This window comes from Microcaecilia unicolor, chromosome 3 (assembly GCF_901765095.1).
Source record: "Microcaecilia unicolor chromosome 3, aMicUni1.1, whole genome shotgun sequence".
In the NCBI taxonomy this organism is placed as follows: Eukaryota; Metazoa; Chordata; class Amphibia; order Gymnophiona; family Siphonopidae; genus Microcaecilia; species Microcaecilia unicolor.
The window spans coordinates 197,578,207-197,599,003 of record NC_044033.1 but is presented as its reverse complement, the minus strand read 5'-3'; the positions used below and the strand labels follow the sequence as shown (position 1 = coordinate 197,599,003).

Here is a 20,797-nt window from a genome sequence, read left to right as displayed (position 1 = left end):
CCATGTGAAGGATCTGGGTTCCAGTCCTGGCTTAAGTTTTCCCTTCCCTGAGGATATTGGAAGAAGGAGGGTAGACCCAGTCATTGCTCAAGGTTAACACCTAGTGGCCAGAGTTGGGGTGAAGACATACTAATTTCAGGAGGGAGTTTGCAGTCTATGGTCACTTGCTGAGAACTGGCATGAAGGTTTAAGCCACTGGGTAGCAATCCTAGTTCTAAGTGAGCTGAATGCTGAAAGGAGGAAATTGCTGGGCAAAAAATATACTTAAAATGACCAAAGTGACAATAGGGATTGTTCCTCCAGAAGTTTGTATTTAGGTTGTCATTACATGATAGAGCCAAATCTGAAATTATTCCATACATGAATCAAACTGCGATAGCCTGATCCGAAGCAGAGAGTAGCTGGGTTGCTCAAGGGATTCACACCTGCCTTCGTCACTTGCTGTTTGAGGTTTGCCATATTTCCAGTCCTCAACAGCTGTAGCAAACTGTGTAAATTAACTTGGTTGTAGCAGTGGCGTAGCCAGACCTGACATTTTGGGTGGGCCCAGAGCTAATATGGGTGGGCAGTATGTATATATAGGGTGTGAGTAGGTTTTTGGGGGGGATCCTAAATAATTTTTAATAAACAGTCTGCCCAACAGCTGTCGTACAGCAACATAAACCACATACATATTCGGAACCTATGTTGCAAACCTTAAAACCACCATACCAAGAATACAAAACACTCAGGACCTATAGAGCAATTCTACCATACCATAAGGTAAAATTATGTATAATCATACCTGATAATTTTCTTTCCATTAATCATAGCTGATCAATCCATAGACTGGTGGGTTGTGTCCATCTACCAGCAGGTGGAGATAGAGAGCAAACTTTTGCCTCCCTATATGTGGTCATGTGCTGCCGGAAACTCCTCAGTATGTCGATATCAAAGCTCCATCTGCAGGACTCAGCACTTAGAGAATTACACCCACGAAGGGACACTCTGCCCAGCTCACCACCGCCGAAACGGGGGAGGGGAATTAACCCAGCTCATCCCCACACAAGTGGGGGAGGGGAATCCGTCCAGCTCATCCCCGCGGAGCGGGGGAGGGACACCACACCCGCCGATGCGGGGGATCTGGCTTATCCTGCAACCGCAACCGCGGGAGGAGCTGACTGACCCTAACACCGCCGAAGCGGGAGGGGTACAAAGCTGCCCTACAGCCGCACGAAGCGGGAGGGAGTGCCGGCAGAATTTATGTCTCAATCCAGCCCCGTAAAACGGGGGGGAGAGGAATGCAGCAGCTCACTGTAACACAAACTCGTCTCAACTCTTGAAGAATCCAAGTGAAAAAACTTGAACACGAAGTCTTTCTGAAGTAACTGAAGACTAAACTTGAACCTGAAATGCAACCAGAATAAAAACAGTACAGATATCTGGGAGGGGCTATGGATTGATCAGCTATGATTAATGGAAAGAAAATTATCAGGTATGATTATACATAATTTTACCTTCCATATCATCAAGCTGATCAATCCATAGACTGGTGGGATGTACCGAAGCAGTACTCACCCAGGGCGGGACATTGAAATCCCTGACCTCAACACTGAAGCTCCAAACCGGGCCACCGCCCGTGCAGCCACCGACAAACGGTAATGCTTGGAGAATGTATGAGCCGAAAGCCCAAGTTGCCGCCTTGCATATCTCTCCAAGGAGACGGATCCGGCCTCTGCCATCGAGGCCGCCTGAGCTCTCATGGAGTGAGCCTTCAGCTGGATAGGCGCACCTTCCTTGCGGCCACATAAGCCGCTGCAATGGCTTCCTTGACCCATCTTGCCACTGTAGGCTAGCAGCCTGCAGACCCTTACGAGGACCTGCAAACAGATGATCCGATTCCCGGAATCATTGGTCACTTCCAAGTATCTGATGATGACTCGCCTCACATCCAGATATTTAAGAGCAGAGTACTCTCTGGGTAGTCCTCCCTACGAAAGGAAGGGAGACAGAGCTGCTGATTCACATGGAATGCGAGAAACAATCTTGGGCAGAAAGGAAGGCACTGTGCGAATAGTCACTCCTGCCTCAGTGAACTGCAGAAAAGGCTCTCGACATGTGAGAGCGCCTGGAGCTCGGAAACTCTTCTGGCTGAAGTGATAGCCACCAAAAAGACTGCTTTCCACGTCAGGTCTTTCAGAGATGCCCTTGACAAGGGTTCAAAAGGCGGCTTCTGCAATGCTCTTAGCACCAGGTTGAGATTCCACGCAGGCACCACTGAGTGCAGAGGAGGGCGCAGGTGATTAACTCCCTTGAGAAAGCGCACCACATCTGGCTGCGAAGCCAGGGAAGCACCCTTCAGGCGGCCCTGAAGCAAGCCAGAGCCGCTACCTGGACTTTAAGGGAACTGAGCGACAGGCCTTTCTCCAGACCTTCTTGCAGGAACGCCAACACTGAAGAAATTGGAGCAGTGAAGGGAGAAAGTGAGCCTGCTTCACACCACGCTGCAAAGATACGCCAAACCCTGGCGTAAGCAGTAGAAGTAGAGCGCTTCCTCGCTCTTAGCATAGTGGCGATGACCTTGTCTGAGAAGGCCCTTCTTCCTCAGACGCTGCCGCTCAATAGCCAGGCCGTAAGACCAAAGGGGGAGGGATCCTCCATCACCACGGGACCCTGATGTAACAGGCCCTGCTCCACTGACAGCCGCAGAGGATCGTCGACAGAGCCTGATCAAGTCCGCATACCAGGGACGTCTGGGCCAATCCGGACCCACCAGGATTACCCTGCCGGGATGCTTTGCCACCCGGTCTAGCACCCTGCCCAACATGGGCCAGGGCGGGAACACATAGAGGAGCTCTTGTGTCGGCCACTGTTGGAGAAGAGCATCTACTCCCAGGGATCGAGGGTCCCGACCTCTGCTGAAAAAGCGCGGCACTTGGCAATTGGCCGATGACGCCATCAGATCTAGGCTCGGCTGGCCCCAGCGCTTCGTGATGTCCAAGAACGCCTGAGCAGATAGTTGCCACTCTCCGGGCTCCAAGGTATGGCGACTGAGAAAGACCGCCTTGACATTCATGACTCCGGCAATGTGGGCCGCTGAAAGCTGCTCCAGGTTCGCTTCCGCCCACTGGCAAAGATTCATAGCCTCCTTGGCTAGAGGGGCGCTCTTGGTACCTCCCTGGCGGTTGACATAGGCCACAGCCGTGGCATTGTCTGACAGGACCCGTACAGGCTTCAACACCAGTACCGGGTATGAACTCCAAAAGCGCCAACCGAATGGCTCTGAGTTCCAGGAGGTTGATAGACCACTTTGCCTCTGCAGGAGACCAGAGCCCCTGCGCTGTCCTTCCCAAGCAGTGGGCTCCCCAGCCCGACAAAGAGGCGTCCGTCGTGACGACAATCCACTCTGGGGTCACCAGAGGCATTCCCGCAGACAACTTGTCTGTCTGCATCCACCAGCTCAGCGCCTTGCGCACTGCTGGGTCCAAGGGAAGGCGCACAGCATAATCCTCCGACATCGGAGTCCAGCGCCGCAGCAAAGATTGTTGAAGTGGTCTCATATGAGCCCTGGCCCAGGGCACTACTTCCATCGTGGCCGACATAGAGCCCAACAGCTGCACATAGTCCCAAGCCCGAGGAGGAGAGGCTACTAGGAACTAGTCCACTTGAGCCTGAAGTTTGACAATCCGATTGTCTGCAGGAAACACTCTGCCCACTTGGGTGTCGAATCGAACTCCCAGGTACTCCAGGGACTGAGTCGGGCGCAGCTGGCTCTTCTCCAGTTGATGATCCATCCCAGGGAGCTCAAAAGAGCAACTACCCGGTTCACAGCTTTGCCGCACTCTGCATAAGAGGGGGCTCGGATCAACCAGTCGTCCAGATAAGGATGGACTTGTACCCCTTCCTTTCGTAGGAAGGCCGCGATGACCACCATTACTTTGGAAAAGGTCCGCGGAGCAGTAGCCAACCCGAATGGGAGGGCTCTGAACTGGAAGTGTCGGCCCAGGACTGCAAAACGCAGAAAGCGTTGATGAGGAGGCCAGATGGGAATATGCAGGTACGCTTCCTTGATGTCCAAGGATGCCAGGAACTCTCCTGCCTTCACTGCCGCTATAACAGAGCGGAGAGTCTCCATGCGAAAGTGCCGCACTTTCAAGGCCCGATTGACCCCTTTGAGGTCGAGGATAGGCCGGACAGAACCTCCTTTCTTTGGTACCACAAAGTAAATGGAGTAACGTCCCTTGCCAAGCTGACTTTCTGGCACCGGAACGACCGCGCCCAGGCGGATCAGATTGTCCAAGGTCTGCTGCACTGCCACAGCTTTGACCGGAGACTTGCAGGGAGAGAGTACTAACCCGTCTTTTAAGGGTCGGCAGAACTCTAGCTTATAGCCGTCTCTGATGACTTCCAGCACCCACGCGTCTGAAGTTATTGTGGTCCACTCGCCCAGAAACGAGGTCAGCCGTCCTCCAATCTGCACTGGGGCGTGGACCAAGGCCCCGTCATTGGGTACGAGACCCTGGGGGAGGACCGGAGGGAGCACCTCCGGGACGGCGGTCTCTGCGAAAGGAATGCTGCTTGGGGGAGAAATTCCTCTTGAAGGAAGAAGGGGCAGAGGAGCCCGACTTGCCCGGGCGGTACCGACGGGCTTCCTGCAACCGTCCTCTGAAGGTACCGGGACGAGTACTAGCCCGAGCCCTGACCTCTGGTAATTTCTTGCCCTTAGACGTGCCGAGATCGGTCACGATTTTGTCCAGCTCGACCCCAAAGAGCAGCTTGCCTTTAAAAGGCAATCTAGCCAGGCGGGATTTAGAGGCGTGGTCAGCAGACCAATGTTTCAGCCAAAGCCACCGCCGCGCAGAGATTGTCTGAGCCATGCCTTTAGCTGAGGCCCTCAAGACATCATACAGCAAGTCTGCCAAATAGGCTAAGCCCGATTCCAGGGCCGGCCAATCAGCCCTCAAGGAATGATCCGAGGGGGAAGCCCGCTGCACCATAGTCAGGCACGCCCTGGCCACATAGGAGCCGCAAACTGAGGCCTGCAAACTTAAAGCAGCCGCCTCAAAGGACGACCTTAAGGCCGCCTCCAATCTTCTGTCTTGGGCGTCCTTCAGGGCCGTGCCACCTTCCACCGGCAAAGCCGTTTTCTTAGTCACCGCAGTGATTAAAGAATCCACGGTAGGCCACAGATAGGCCTCACGTTCACTCACAGCCAAAGGATAGAGGCGGGACATAGCCCTAGCCACTTAAGGCTCGCTTCAGGGACATCCCATTGAGCCGAAATTAAGGTGTGCATGGCATCATGCACGTGGAAGGTTCTAGGCGGGCGCTTCGTCCCCAGCATAATGGCAGAGCCAACAGGGGCTGAGGGAGAGACGTCCTCCGGAGAGGAAATCTTCAAAGTGTCCATGGCCTGTAACAACAGGTTGGGCAAATCCTCTGGGCTAAAAAGCCGCGCTGCAGAGGGGTCATCCGCTCCATCCGAGCGGGGATCTATCTCCTCCAAGGAATCCGCAAAGGACCGTTGGGAGACCTCAGACACGCTGCCCTCATCTACATCGGAGGAGACAAAGTCCTCCAAGGCCTGGGAATCAACCCGAGGGCGTTACCTCTGGGAACCTCAACCTCTTTACCAGACGAGGGAGCAGGGGCAGCGTTTTGCATGAGGAAAGCCTGATGCAGCAGCAAAACAAACTCGGGGGAGAAACCCCCCAGACTGTGCACTTCCGCAGCCTGGGCAACAGCCCTAGACGCACCTCAACCGGCGCTCGCAAGAGCGGGGGAGAGACATGCTGCGCATCCAAAATGGCGTCCGGCGCGACACTCCGCGAAGGAGCCGCGCGGGAAGAACGGCGCTTAACTTTAGCCGCTTTTGTGCCGTCGCCCAAATTAAGGGCGTTCATGGCATTAATGTCTCCAACCTCAAGGGCGGCCCACGAAGAAGCCGTCCGAGCCGCGTGGCCGGCCAAGATGGCGGAGGCGAGGAGCGGGGGATGGGCGTTTATGGCGGGGAAAAACCGCCACGCCGGAGGAAGGACCGGGACATTCATCGGTCACTAAACTGTCACCCATCAAGGGCGAATCAGGCTGTAAAACCCCCGCATCCCCTCTAGAAGCGCTCCAGCGATCCGGGGAGCGACCCTTTGCGCCCTCGCCCTCCGACGCCATATGCCACGAGGAGAAGAATCGGGGAACCCCCTGCCCGCTATAAAAAGGTAAAATTACCTGCTTGCCGCTCCGAGCTGTAACGAACTGGTGTCCCAGTGAGTAGCTGCAATGAACGTTTAAATAAACGTCGAAATAAACGCCTTTAAGGACGTTTAAAATTTTTTTTTTTTTTTTTAACGGAGCCAGCGGGAGGGGGGAGAAAAGGAGGGACCTGGCACCACCAGGTTTGCACTTGCTCAAAAGAGCCCTCAACCCCAGGCCTCAACAAAACCTAAGGATTAGGCTTGGAGGCCTAGCCAGAGCTACTGCTGTGTGTGACCACCACCTGCTGAGATAGAGAACATACTGAGGAGTTTCCGGCAGCACATGACCACATATAGGGAGGCAAAAGTTTGCTCTCTATCTCCACCTGCTGGTAGATGGACACAACCCACCAGTCTATGGATTGATCAGCTTGATGATATGGAAGCAGTCATTTCTGTGAATCACACAAGGAAAATGAAAGCATCTTAAACACTTCAGTGAGCACTAGAACATCAATTCACCTATTGTACAACGAAGCCAGACAGAATAGTACAGATCGTCGATCCTGCACAGTCAATGCCAACTGAAAGCCATGTCTTTTTCACAAACACAAATACACCCTAATCCACTATAAAATAAGTAATCATAAACTTTCTATTTAGACAAAAATTAAACTGAACCCCCAAGATGCCAGACTCTGCATACAATGCAACACCACAGAAACAGAAAATGTACCCTAGTACTGTGCAAAACATAAAGACAGCAGATGTAAATTTGAAAAATACCAATCACCACTTTACAAATTAACAAATAGAAATAAAACAAATATAGAAAATAAAATAATACCATTTTATTAGACAAATACATTTAGCTGTCAGAGGCCAAAACCTTCTTCCTCAGGTCAATACAGTTTAGTGCTGTTACAGTATCCTATCCTGACCTGAGAAAGGGGGCTTTGTTCTCCGAACGTTTGTCAAAATGTATTAAAATTAGTCCAATAAAAAGATTACCTTATTTATATGTTCTATTATAAACATTTATTAACACAGCTACAATACTACTTTATTCTAAAGCAAAAAAATAAAAAATATATATTTTATTTACAATTTGTTGTCTCTGGTTTCTGCTTCCCTCATCTTCTTTTCACTGTCTTCCTTCCATCCAGCATCTGTCTTCGTTCTTTCTCTGCCATCCAGTGTCTGCCCTCTCTGCTGTCCCCTCCATCCAGTGTCTGCCCTCTCTCCCTGCCCTTTCCATGCACATCTGCCCTCTATCTCTGCCCCTTCCATCCACCATCTGCCCCTGTCTGACTCCCAGCTCTTATTAGGACTGAAAATTAAGTATTATATCTCTGTAAAGAAATATAAAGTCCTCCTCTGTGGGTGGGGAAAGACATTTTGGGTGATTCCAGGCACTTGCTGCACTGTGGAACAGTGGAATCCATCCATGGAAAAGGGCAATTAAGCAGCAAACCACTGTGAACTTTCTTGCAAAGGGAAATAAATGCTAAATATATGCAAATTCTACAGTTCACATACAATTATGCTGCATTAGGGAAAAAAAAGACTTAACATGCAGCCATTCAGACCAGTGGATCCCTTGAAACAAACTCTGCACCTACCTAGGACCCAAGCCCATTATGAAAGAGTAAGGTTAACTGAATGCACCATCCTAATGTTTAGCTTTACAAGTCAAGAGGGTGCTAATTGCTTGAAAGTATTTTTCTGAAGGCTTTGGAGAGCCACAGGCTTCAGTTTCGTTTTTGCTCCGGTTACCGATTTCAACTGCAAACAGTGCAAAAACTATTCTTTTACCCAGCTGCTCTTAAACAAGCAGCTCAGACCCTCAAAACAGCACAGTGGCTGTTTGTTTACCTGACCTTTTCACAGCCGTGCTCAGTGACCCCTTTCAGAATAACAGTTAATATATGGTGGTTAATTAAAGCAGTACAAACACTGCTTTAGACCTGTCCCTGCCTGGAAGCCCTTCTCTCTCCTACACGGGAACAGGAAGTTGAAGGAGCAAGAAAGGCTTCTCGGGCAGGTCTAAAGCAGCGTGTGTACTGCTTTCTCACTGACACTATCGACGGATCAGGGGATTGGAAGGCTCGGGGGGGGGGGGGGCATACCTGGTGGCTGGTGCCACGATGCTGGAAGGAGAGAGAAGTGCTACTCTTTCCTGTTTGCTGCAGGGCTAAAGGCTGGCTGTGCACTGATTGGAGGAGCAGGGAAAACTGGGTGGGCCTAAGCTGAGATTAGGTGGGCCCAGGCCCACCCATAGCTACGCCCCTGGGTTGTAGCACCTAATGGATATAATTACATACCGTGAATATTTGTGAATGCTAGGCCTGGTTGCAGGTGCCTTGCTATTAACAGAACACAAGTGGGGCTGAAACAGTGGTCTTTGTTGGGCCTGGTATTCCTGATCTCCATATTAAATATTCATATACTAGTAAGAAAGGCCTGTTTCTCAATCAAATGAAACAGGCGCTAGCAAGGGTTTTATCTATTTGTGTTTGTTTTGACCTGAACTGTTTTAATATATGTTGGGTTTTTTTTTAATAGAATGACAGAGGGGGAGGTTGGAGTGATGGGTTTGTTGAATTTTTTGTGGGGCTGAAGATCGCGTTTCCTATTACCTGGTTTGCAGTTGTGAATCTTTTTTATGTGGTTGCCGTTTTTTAGTGGCAGCAGGCTGGCTGGCTGACAGTTTCGCGGGGCGTGCTGCAGGTGGACTCGCAGTGCTGGGCGGTTTGAAAGCTTTGGTTTTTTTGGCAGCTGCCGCTTTTGACTTGCAGCGGTTGGGCGGGTGATCTGGCGGGTTTGGTCTTTTTTTCGGGGCAGACTGCAACTTGTCTCGCGCTCCTGGGTGGGCGGGCTGGCGTTTGCGTGTGCATTCCTGTGCAGGCGGGCTGGTGTTGGCATGCTGTATCGCGCTACCTAGAGGAAGACGTGGGCGCCGAGCCAGGGATCCTGGGCTGCACGCTGTAGGAAGCGCGGGGCAGAAGCAGTGGGGACGGCCATTGTTGCGTGAAGGGTTCGAGGCGGCACAGGAGAGAGCGGCTCGTGAGCCAGGGAGTCTTCCTCTGGTTTTTGCCCTTTCTTTTTCTTTGCTTTTATTTTCCCTGTACGTTCGATGAAGCTGCCTGGGCCCGCACTGCTGTTGCTTGGGCTCTCTGGATGACGTCATCCGAGGCTTCAGTCCCAGGCACAGCCAATCAGAATGGAGGCACAGACCCAGGCAGCTTCATGGAACGTTCATGGTGCAAATAAGAGTGGCATCCAGTTGGTCTGATAATGTGGGTTCTTCTTACAGATCGATTCCCTTGAAAATCAGGCCATTGTGAATGCTCTGGGAGTCCCTGTAAAGGTGTGTACCTACACTGTGTGACGTTCAGCTTTTTCTCTACAGGACTTGCAGGCCCAGGATCGGGCTCATCGCATTGGTCAGCAGAATGAGGTGCGTGTGTTGCGACTCTGCACTGTGAACAGCGTGGAGGAAAAGATACTTGCCGCTGCCAAATACAAGCTGAATGTGGATCAGAAGGTCATCCAGGCTGGCATGTTTGACCAGAAATCCTCCAGCCATGAGAGGCGAGCATTCTTGCAGGCTATCCTGGAGCATGAGGAACAGGACGAGGTGAGCAGAGGGATGACAGGAAAGACTCCTGGGTTCCTGCGGGAGGTGGGGGCTGCAACGACCTCCAGGCATGGGGAAGCATTGGAAATGAGGACTCCTGTGTTGCTGTGTGAATAGGGATGGGCATGATGGGGAGTGGAAGTGAGGTTATCCAGATTGCTTTGATAGGTGAGGATAAGGTGGGGGAACGGATGGGGCTGAGGATTCCCAGATTCCAGTCTTGATACTGTTAATGTCTCATGCAGTGTACTCCAGTAGCTGCAGTTGAGTGGTTAGAACAAGTGATGGGATGGTAGGCTGTAGAACGTGTTTGAGTTTTAATGTGTTTTGCACATGGTGGATTTGTGCTGCTTCAGTTTGCTCATCCCTACCTGGACAATGAGGCTTTATATCTTACAGGAAGAAGATGAGGTTCCTGATGATGAGACAGTAAATCAGATGATTGCCAGAAACGAAGAGGAGTTTGATCTCTTTATGGTGAGCCTTGAGTTTTGGGTGGAAGGGTGGGGCTGTTTTTCATCACTTTTTAATCAGGGTGGCTGATGGGGCTAAATTCTGACTTTGAATCTGAGAGAATTAGACTCTCATATCTCCAGAACTCTCTTGATGCAGCGCATGGATCTGGACCGTAGGCGTGAGGAAGCTCGGAACCCTAAGCGTAAGCCACGGCTGATTGAAGAAGATGAATTACCATCCTGGATTATCAAGGATGACGCAGAGGTGGAGAGGTTGACATGTGAGGAAGAGGAAGAGAAGATGTTTGGCCGTGGCTCTCGGCACCGCAAGGAAGTGGACTACAGTGACTCTCTGACAGAGAAACAGTGGCTGAAGGTATTGTGTCTCATGCATGTACAGAGAACATTATCTCAGGGTGCGTGTGTAAAACCAGTTTTACTTTGCTCTGGTCCATAAGTTGATAGGCCTTCCATTACTTTGACAACAATGTTTATAAGAATGTTGACAAAAGAAAACATGTAGAGGTTAATTGTCTGTATAGTTTTCCCATTCCGCTGCTTATGACAAGAGGGATCAAACCAAAACAGCAGCTAGTGAGGGATTCTTGCAGTTCATAGGAACTGGTTTAATTACTGCTCCCCTACAGGCCATTGAGGAGGGCACGCTGGAAGAGATTGAGGAGGAGGTGCGGCAGAAAAAGTCCTCTCGGAAGCGCAAGCGAGACTTTGACCCCAGCTGCTCCACCCCAACCACCAGTACCCGCAGCCGTGACAAGGATGAGGACAAAAAGAAAAAGCGTGGCCGCCCTCCTGCCGAGAAACTGTCTCCTAACCCACCCAACCTCACTAAGAAGATGAAGAAGATAGTGGACGCTGTGATCAAATATAAAGAGAGGTGTGTATGACAAGGAAACATCTGCCCCCAGAATATTGGGTCACCTGTTCTGCAGGGGCCCACCCAGTCTCGTCTCAGGCTCACCCGAAAATTCTGACACCCTTATGGCTGGTGGGGATCTCCAAGCCCCAACTGAAGAAGTCCTTCGGCAGCCAGAACAATGATTTTCCTACCTGTTTTGGCTGGTAGCGCTTTCGACCCATTGCTGCAGTACCAATCCTCCACCCCACCACCTCATGCACATGCCTGAAAACTGAGCATGTGCACAAGGGGAGAGGCCAGCACAGCAGCAACGGATGGAAAGTGCCACCGGCTGTAGCAGGTAGGAAAATCACCAGAGGACATCTTCAGTTGCCGGGGCTTGGGGATCCCCCGCCAGCTCAAGTATTTACTTTATTCTTTGGAGTCGTTGTTGTGGGGCAGGGTCAGAAAGCGCATGCTAGGGGGAATTGTATGCCCACCCAGAATACTGTGTTTGGCTACGCTACTGCTGTTCTGGATATCTGTTCTACATGTATGCTTGTCTCCTTACTGAGGATGTGACGTTCACTTTGTACAAAGCTAGTGGTTCAAGCCTTTTCAGTAGTAGTTCAAGGTGAGTTACATTCAGTTACAGTAGGAATTTCCCTATTCCCTAAGTTTGTACCTAATACAGTGGAAGGTGATTTTTTTGCTCGAGGTCACAAGGAGTGTCATCAGAATTTGAACCCTGACTCTTAGCCCACAGATTTAACTCCTAGGCTACTCTTCCACTCTACTGTTTAATCTGGTGCTCTTCTTCCATCTTGCAGCAGCAGTGGGCGGCAGCTTAGTGAAGTCTTCATCCAGCTGCCATCTCGGAAGGAACTGCCAGAATATTATGAGCTGATCCGCAAGCCTGTGGACTTCAAAAAGATCAAGGTGTGTCATACACACCTTTCTGTAAGGCTGCATTCATATTTGAGAGTGGCATCCAGTTGGTCTAATAATTTCACAGATTGATCCCCTTGAGAACCAGAGCACTTTGAGTGCCCTGGCAGTCCCTGTGCTGAGGCTACACTATGTAAAATTCATCCTTTTCTCTACAGGATCTGCAGGCCCAGGATTCTAAAAGTTACAGGGTTCAACCTAGTGGCTTGGGGTGAAGATTGTCTAGCAGTGTAGCATTTTATTGGTATTACATGAGAAGTTTCTCTGTTGTCAATACATGGCTAATTTTGTAAGCTTTCTCTGAGCTAGCAATGTCCTGTGGAGACAGGCATAGTGGGAAAGTTGTGATCATTGTTCCTCTCCTCAGGAGCGGATTCGGAATCACAAGTATCGGAGCCTCAATGACCTGGAGAAGGATGTCATGCTGCTTTGTCAGAATGCCCAGACATTTAACCTAGAGGGCTCACTGGTAAGCCACAGACTCGTTTGCTAGCTGTTCTTTACTGTGGCTATACAGTCAGTAAGTCTGCATACTGGGAGTAATTTCACTCTCTTTCTCTTCTCATGATGGCCTGCATTCTCTTTAATATAAGCCATGAAATACAGGGCACTAGAGTACTCAGTAAGGAGAGAAAGGGCAGTTTCCTGTGCAAATGGTCAGAGTGGGTGGAGCAAGGGAAAGGAGGTTGACGCTCTAGGGCTTTGAAGTAAAATGGGAGACTGCAAGCAAAATATGGGGCACCCCTCATTGAACCAGTGTCACTTTTACTTTAGATCTACGAGGACTCCATAGTGCTTCAGTCCGTCTTCACCAGTGTGCGACAGAAGATTGAAAAGGAGGAGGAGACTGATGGGGAGGAGAGCGAAGAAGAGGAGGAGCTGGAAGAGGAGGGTTCTGAATCAGAATGTGAGTTACAGGCAAGGGAGGGGAAGTGCCTGGAAGAGGGCAGAAAGAAGTGCTCTTGTGGTACAAGTCATCAGACTGCGCTTGCAGGTAGCTGGGGTTGAAACATGGGAATTTCAGAGCAAGAGACAAGGTTTTAAATACAGAATTTTTTTTTTTTTAAGAAGGTATCTTTGCTCTTGCTTTCTGAGCTTCTGGCCCTGGTTGTAATGCTCATTTGTGATTCCTTCTCTATACAGCTCGCTCTGTGAAAGTGAAGATCAAGCTGAGCAGGAAGGAGAAGGGAGCGGAGCGTCTGAAGGGGCGCAGGCGCACCAGTCGGGGGTCCCGGGCCAAACCAGTGGTCAGTGACGATGACAGTGAGGAAGAGCATGAGGAGGTAACCATAGTGCTTCATGTATCCCACTAATGCAAAAGATTTAGGTGTACTGACAGATGGACCATATAAATTACACCAAAGTCACTTTTTATGTACAATGAGAAGAGAGCTCATAGACCTGGACAGTTGGCCATGCTCTCCAGAGGTCACTGCTGGTGTGTTTTGGCAGGGCCAATTTAAAACAATCTATGGATAGATCTGTTCTGGGGTATTACAAGAGGAAGATGGCCAATCCATGAAAAGATTGGATGAATGGGAGTGTTATGTTTGGGGGGGGGGGGGGGGGGGGGGAAATGAGAGAAAGGACTACACATCTACATAGTGTTGGGTTTGTCTTGAAAAATACACAATATTGTTTATACTTTTGTTAGTGAAACATAGTGTGTTTTTTTGTTTGAAAGTCAGATATTTATTTTTAAAAATCAATTCAGTAATTCTTACACGAGCATCCCACCCTGGACTAACACTGCCTTGCCTTTCCTCACTGTGCAGGAGCGCTCAGGAAGCGGCACTGAGGAGGACTGAGCCATAGCCAGAAACATTCCAGTGGTCTCTGCACAGACTGTGCTCGACTACATTCGCTCAACGGGTAGCAGCAGACTTCCAAAAGACAAACTCTTCCAGTGAGCCTGCTGCAGAGGGAGATTGAGGAACTGTGTGCAGCCTGGACATTTGTACTGAGCATTAAAATGGACTCAAGAATTACGACTTAGGGAACAATGTCTCTCTTTCTGGTGGTACTGTTTCAGTATTGAATCACTGTTGTTTCTGATCCCTGGGACGCATGTCTGTAGCAACTGCAGCCCATTTAGTACTGTATTTTATTAAAGAGGTCAGAAGCACCGGCCTGCCCACCTCTGGTGTGAGGGCCATATGCGTGTGTGTTTGTCAGTGTCACTGGATTTCAAACAGTAATTAAATTATAAAGAATTTTAAAAAACATATTTGGGATCCTTCCTTTTCTCTGCCGAATCAAATCTTCTTGCCCATGTTAACAGAAACCTGTGTCATGATTGATTAGTGCACAGTGGCATTACCGAAGCAGTGTGAGAGGATGGATGGTATGGACAGAGGCTTTTAAAAGTGGATTTTAATACTGTAATTTGTATTGTTAATAAACCTGCATTTTATAAGGTTTGATTTTTTTTTTCTACTACATACAAGATTTTTAAAAAGCCCTACCAGAGACACAGTGGTGATCATCTTGTAGCTCCTGAGGATTTGGTGGCATGATAGCAGGTTTTCTCCATGGATAAAATAAGTCATATATGGGTGTCCAATCTGGATCTGGTCTCCTGGAGCCCAGAAAAGTCTAGAAGGGTTTCTGGGCATAAGCATGTGCTCCAACTTGATGGGCTATCTGCTCCTCCCTCTGTTTCATCCGTTCAGCAGGACAGAAAGGGTCACTATTTGGTATGGTTTAAGAGGGCAGAAGAGGTAGTGGGCCAGCTGTCTGATACTCAGTGTCACTGAGCAATGCAGTGCAACTGAAATAAGCTCTGAATTACACAGCAGTTAGCGGCAATATTCAGTCTACAAAACAGGACAGCAAAAAGCAACCTGACCATGAATACTGGCTGGTGCCCTGTTAAATTCTGGTTGACCACACTGACCTCGATATTCAATGCTAGTACCTGGACATGACTAAGCATCGAATATCCAGGCTGAATTCAGCCCATGATTGTCAATTCCTGACAATCCGTATCCTTGATAGAAACGTACCTTATTTCTATTTGGGAAAAATGTCAGCCCTTCCTTTGTTTCGCAGTCCTGGGTCAGCATTTTCAGATTTGTGCTCTCCCAATCAAGTTGGCTAAAGCACTGAGGACATTGTTCAAGGTGATGGTTGCAGTAATGGTGGCTGTACATAATGTGGAGATCATGATACACCCCTGTCTCGATAGCTGGCTAATCTGGGCCAAGTTTAAAAGTGAGAGTGCTTCAATTCTTCAGGAGTTGGGCTGGACGAGCAATCCATCCAAGAGCAAGTTATGCCTATCACAGATGTTAAGAGTATTTAAATGCTTTACTTTTTGTCTATTAGATTGTAAGCTCTTTGAGCAGGGACTGTCTTTCTTCTGTGTTTGTACAGCGCTGCGTACACTTTGTAGCGCTCTAGAAATGTTAAATAGTAGTAGTAGTAGTAGTATTTGGGGGTACATTTCAGCACTGCAGGGGAGTGTTCCTGACTGAGGACAAAGCAAAGAAACTGAGGTCACAGATCGGGCTTATGCAGCATGGCAAGGCCACAGCCTTGATATCTCCAGATTCTAGGATCAATGGCAGCAACTCTGGACTTGGTACTATGGGTCAGAGCTCATGTACATCCTTTGCACAGAGCCCTGTTGTCCTGGTGGTCACTCCAAACTCAGAATCTGAATACTCCTTTCAGAATGTGAGGGGACAGTCTGATTTGGTGACTCAGGGTCCCCTATAGAGAGAGGTATGAATCTGGACAGTAGTGATGACAGATGCTAGCCTCACAGGCTAGGGAGCTTGTCAGGATGAGATGGCAGAAGAGGCAACCTGGCCAATCAATCATCTGGAAGCAAGGACCATGTGTTTGGCTCTGCAGGCTTTTCTGTCTTTGATCTGGGACAGGGCAATAACAGTACTGTCCGATAATGCATCAGTGTTGTCCTACGTGAATTGTCAAGGGGCTACCGAGAGTCATCATATCACAGTGGAGGTGAGCATGCTTGTGACTTGGGCAGAATGTCATCTCATGGCTTTGACAGAGTGGAAAATGTCCAGGCAGACTTCCTAAGCAGAAATACTCTGGATTCAGAGAATGCAGTCTTGCAGAGGAAGCCTTCAAGAACATCATAAGACATTGGTGGTATCTAGTTGGATCTCATTGCAATGGTTACCAACATGAAAATTTCCAGGTTCTTCAGTCACAGAATGTTTAAAAACACTTGATATACTGCCTTTCAATGAGTACAGTCAAAGCAGTTTACAAATTAATATAAAATTTGAAAGAAAAGAAGAAAGAAACTACAATTATTAATAGGATAGGGTAGAATTTTATTTTTATTTATTTATTGTATTTGTACCCCACATTTTCCCACCTTTTTGCAGGCTCAATGTGGCTTACAGAGTATAGAAATGAGAACGTCATTACATGATTTAAGAAAACAGTCGAGCACAGGTTCTGCGGGTTTGCAGTGCCTAGGGTGTGTGTGTGAAGGCTCCTGATTCAGTCCTAGCAGTGGATATTCAATTCTTGATCACTAAGAGTTGTTGAGAAGGCTGTAATGGTACCTTTAGTATCCTTGCAGACCCTTGAACTATAACGGGGTGGAGCTCCGCCCCCCCCCCCCCCCCCCCCCACTACCACTGGACTGTGGGATATGTGCTATCTGGAGGTGGGGTCAGTAATTCACTGTGTTACACAAAGACCTTGAACGGATACTCAGTGACATGACGGTAATGAGGCAGTGATAGGTCCACCGGGGTGGTGAGACCACAGACCATCGGTGGACCTTGTTGAGTTCTGTTGTTTTTTTTTTTTTGGTCCACGCTTAGGGCCACTGGGTAGTGGTAGTCTTGCAATATAAGGACACCACACGACAAGCCTGGTGTAGTGGATGAGTAGAGTGGGATAGGAGGGGGAGGGAAGAGGGTTAAAATGGGGGAAAATGCTCTGATGGTGTTGGTTGTATTGACTTTGTATACTATTTATGTTTTTTTGTGTTTCATCTGTAGTTTTGTTTGACTTTATACTGCACACCATCAATAAAGTAGATTGAAATAAGAAAACAGTCGATCATAAGCTGAGGTGAAAGAGGAAATTTAGATAGAAGGTGTTAGGTAAGGTCGTGTGAGAGGTGTTTTGGTGTACTTGGGTGGTTTAAGGAATGATTTGTTTCATTGAGGGTGACTTTTGTAGGCTCTGTTGAAGAGATGTGTAGAATAGATAAGTAGTAGAAAAAGGCAGAAGAAAGAAACAGTAAAACGGATTGTAAATCATTTTTGTGTCTACCGACGTGCGTGCCCCCCCCCCCCCCCCCCCCACACACACACACACACACAGGAAAGGTAGAGAAAGGTGCAATTTCAAAACTAGTCTGAACTTAAGAGGGTTCCAAACATAGTGGTCATGGAAGGGAATTCCAGAGTACAGGGGCAATGTAGGGTCAGAATCAAAAACTTTATATTGAATGTGGTATGAAATCAGTAGACAATGATGGTATATCAAATCTTCAAGCATGAGTTAAAACACTGTATTTTGTACAGACTGAAATGTTTTCAAAAGGGCAGAAATGTTAAGTAGTAGTAGTAGTTAAGGCTTGTGCACCGTGTTACAATAATCCAGATAAGCAGTTTATTGTCCACAGGGTGGCACTGTAGTCACAGTTGAACTGAAGTAAGAAGGCATTAAAAGCACAAGACATTGGTCCATAGTCCCAGTCTTTGGGACATTCAGTTACCCAGATTTTTCACCCACTGTACTAACCATTACATAGTAACATAGTAGGTGACGGCAGATAAAGACCTGTATGGTCCATCCAGTCTGCCCAAAAAGATAAACTCATATGTGCTACTTTATATGTATCTTGGAAACCAGACTGGGTTGAGAACCCCTGCTCTAGCCAGTAAGGGGAACAAGATTCAATAGTGAATGCCTTCAAAAAGATGGTAAATAAATCCATCCTGATCCTCCTGTATGACCTTTATAACCTGGATATAAGGGTGCTCTGTAATGATGGCAGACCCAGGCCTAATCCTAGGAATAGAAACATGTAACTCAAACTTATGGAGCTGTATGAACTGATATGGATGTAGTACCAGTAGTCTGGAGATTGGGAGGGGGGGGGAGGGAGAGTCAAGAGGCCACGCTTAAGGTCAATGGGGGCTGCCACTGACCTCCAGGCCTTGCAATGAAGCACACTGCACTAAATGATTAAGGTAAAAAGACAAACAAATTACAGGAAAATAGTAATAACAGCTATTATTGGGCTTGGATAGAGACCGGCCAGACTGGGCCTTTATGCATACAAAGCACTTCCATCTATTGTTCAGCATGCTAACAGCTTGGCAGCACTGGGCCACATAGGCAGGGCTGGAGGTATTTGTACTGGATTTCTGCTTCAGATTCCAGCCATACTCCACATTTTTTTCTTCCTCACTCCCTCACCTTCTGATCCCACATCTGCAGATCACAGGGCATGATGTGAACAGTGTGAGTTTGGATCTTTGAGAATGTGATGGCAGTTATCATCTGCCACTGCAAATATACCATAGTTAAATGGGGCAGGGCAAGACAGCACCTGGAACAGCCACACCCATTACAGAAGATGTGGCACTTCATTTGCAAAACTGATGGTCCAATGCTGAGAACTCCCACGCTACAGGGAACAGTGCCAAAACATAGCTTCTCGATACTCAACACTAATGGTATGAAAATGGTATGCACGCTGTGAGCCTGAAAGTAAGGGAGAAGAACATGCCTGACGCATGCTCCGAAGTTTTACGGTAAGCACGTGCCCAGGCAAACCAGGAAGTGAAGCACACATCAGCGCCACTCTTCCGTGCCTTTAACTATAAGCTGTTCAACAATTTTTTTTTTCACTTGAAAGGCTTATATTTAAGTGCGGAAAAGAGGCGCTAATATGTGCTTTCACTTTCGGGTGTGCTCAGACCTACACATGCGTTTTTCACTGCCAGCTTGCAGGGGCTTCCTTCTGCTTCTGAAATAAATTAAAACTGGCAGATTTAAAGCTGAAAAACATTAGAAATCCACTCTTCAAACACCCTAATGCCATCTCTGAGCTGGCATTAGGTTTCCAGTGGTAAGGGCAGGGTTCATGCGCTGTTCTTTGAGCATTGGGAGGGAATAGCAAATGACCTCATTTACATCCGTTTGATTATATTTAAATACAATTTGCGCTAAAATACAAATCAACCTACACATCCAGTTTTTCCTACATCAGCACACAACTATGGAACGCACTACCAAAAACCGTGAAAACCACATATGACCACCTCCAATTCAGGAAAAAACTAAAAACCCACCTGTTTCAAAAGGCTTACCCCACCGACCCACCTTAAATACCTGAACTCTGCGACACTATAACACCACAGTCTGTACTGATCACCAAACAATCTCATCTGTTCTTGCTATCCTCTTTATGGTCCCACCACTTGTTCCTTCATGTGGTCCCTACCCTTCCTACCTCAACTTAACCATTATTTGTATTTGTTTTACTCTGGAGTCTATCAACACCTCTCCGGTACCATGTAAGCCACATTGAGCCTGCAAATAGGTGGGAAAATGTGGGGTACAAAAGTAATAACAGACACAGAAAGATCACCTCCATGGATACCAGAATGCGGAGTTCCTCAAGGATCCCCCCTCTCACCAGCCATCTTCAACTTAATGATGATACCTCTAGCCAAACTCTTAGCCGATCAAAACCTTAACCCTTACATATATGCAGACGATGTCACGATCTACATCCCGTTCAAACACAATCTAAACGAAATCACCAGAGAGATCAACCAAAGCTTCAGAAGCTTGCATAGCTGGGCAGATTCATTCCAGCTAAAACTCAACGCAGAAAAAACTCAATGCCTAGTACTCACTTCTCAATACAACACAAACAATTACTCCACTATAACCACACCATACTGCATCCTTCCTATTTCAGAAAACCTGAAGATTCGACCGAAACCTCACTCTCGATACCCAAGTGAAGAACACGACAAAAAAGATGTTCCACTCGATGTGGAAACTCAAAAGAGTTAAGCCTTTCTTCCCGAGAAACATTTTCCGCACCTTGGTACAATCTATGGTAATTAGTCACCTGGATTACTGTAACACTCTACGCTGGCTGCAAAGAACAGACTATCAAGAAACTCCAAACAGCCCAAAATACCGCAGCCAGACTCATATTTGGAAAGACCAAATACGAAAGCGCGAAACCCTTAAGAGAGAAACTTCACTGGCGTCCACTCAAGGAACGAATCGAATTCAAGATCTGCACGATCGTACACAAGATCATTCATGCAGATGCCCCACTGTACATGTTTAACCTTGTGGACCTACCGCCTAGAAATGCCAAGAGATCAGCCCGCAAATTCCTCAATCTGAACTTCCCCAGCTGTAAAGGACTTAAATATAAGCAGGCATACGCCACTACCTTCTCCTACAGAAGTACACAGATATGGAATGGGTTACACCCAGCCCTAAAAACTATGGACAATCTAAGCAACTTTCGCAAATCTCTGAAAACACATCTCTTCAATAGAGCCTACAAAAAGAACCCTTAAAGACACAAAACACAAAGATTCCATCTTCTCTAATTCCTCATCTATCCTCTGTTTACTTTTGATTGTTTCCAATATCCTGTCATGACTTTGTCATTACAACACTCTCTAAGCCACATTGAGCCTGCAAATAGGTGGGAAAATGTGGGGTACAAATGCAATAAATAATAATA

At 47.9% G+C, this 20,797-nt stretch overlaps 1 protein-coding gene across 1 annotated transcript in view; it reads left to right on the top strand.

The window, feature by feature from the left end:
• Positions 1 to 14,485, top strand: part of SMARCA4 (SWI/SNF related, matrix associated, actin dependent regulator of chromatin, subfamily a, member 4) — a 63,861-nt gene extending 49,376 nt beyond the window's left edge. The window contains 9 exon segments of the mRNA XM_030197015.1: positions 9,583 to 9,810; positions 10,210 to 10,287; positions 10,423 to 10,641; positions 10,913 to 11,160; positions 11,952 to 12,060; positions 12,437 to 12,538; positions 12,844 to 12,976; positions 13,213 to 13,352; positions 13,845 to 14,485. Of these exon segments, the coding sequence (XP_030052875.1) occupies positions 9,583 to 9,810; positions 10,210 to 10,287; positions 10,423 to 10,641; positions 10,913 to 11,160; positions 11,952 to 12,060; positions 12,437 to 12,538; positions 12,844 to 12,976; positions 13,213 to 13,352; positions 13,845 to 13,877 (1,290 nt within the window). The 3' untranslated portion in view covers positions 13,878 to 14,485.
• The last annotated feature ends 6,312 nt before the right edge of the window (positions 14,486 to 20,797 follow it).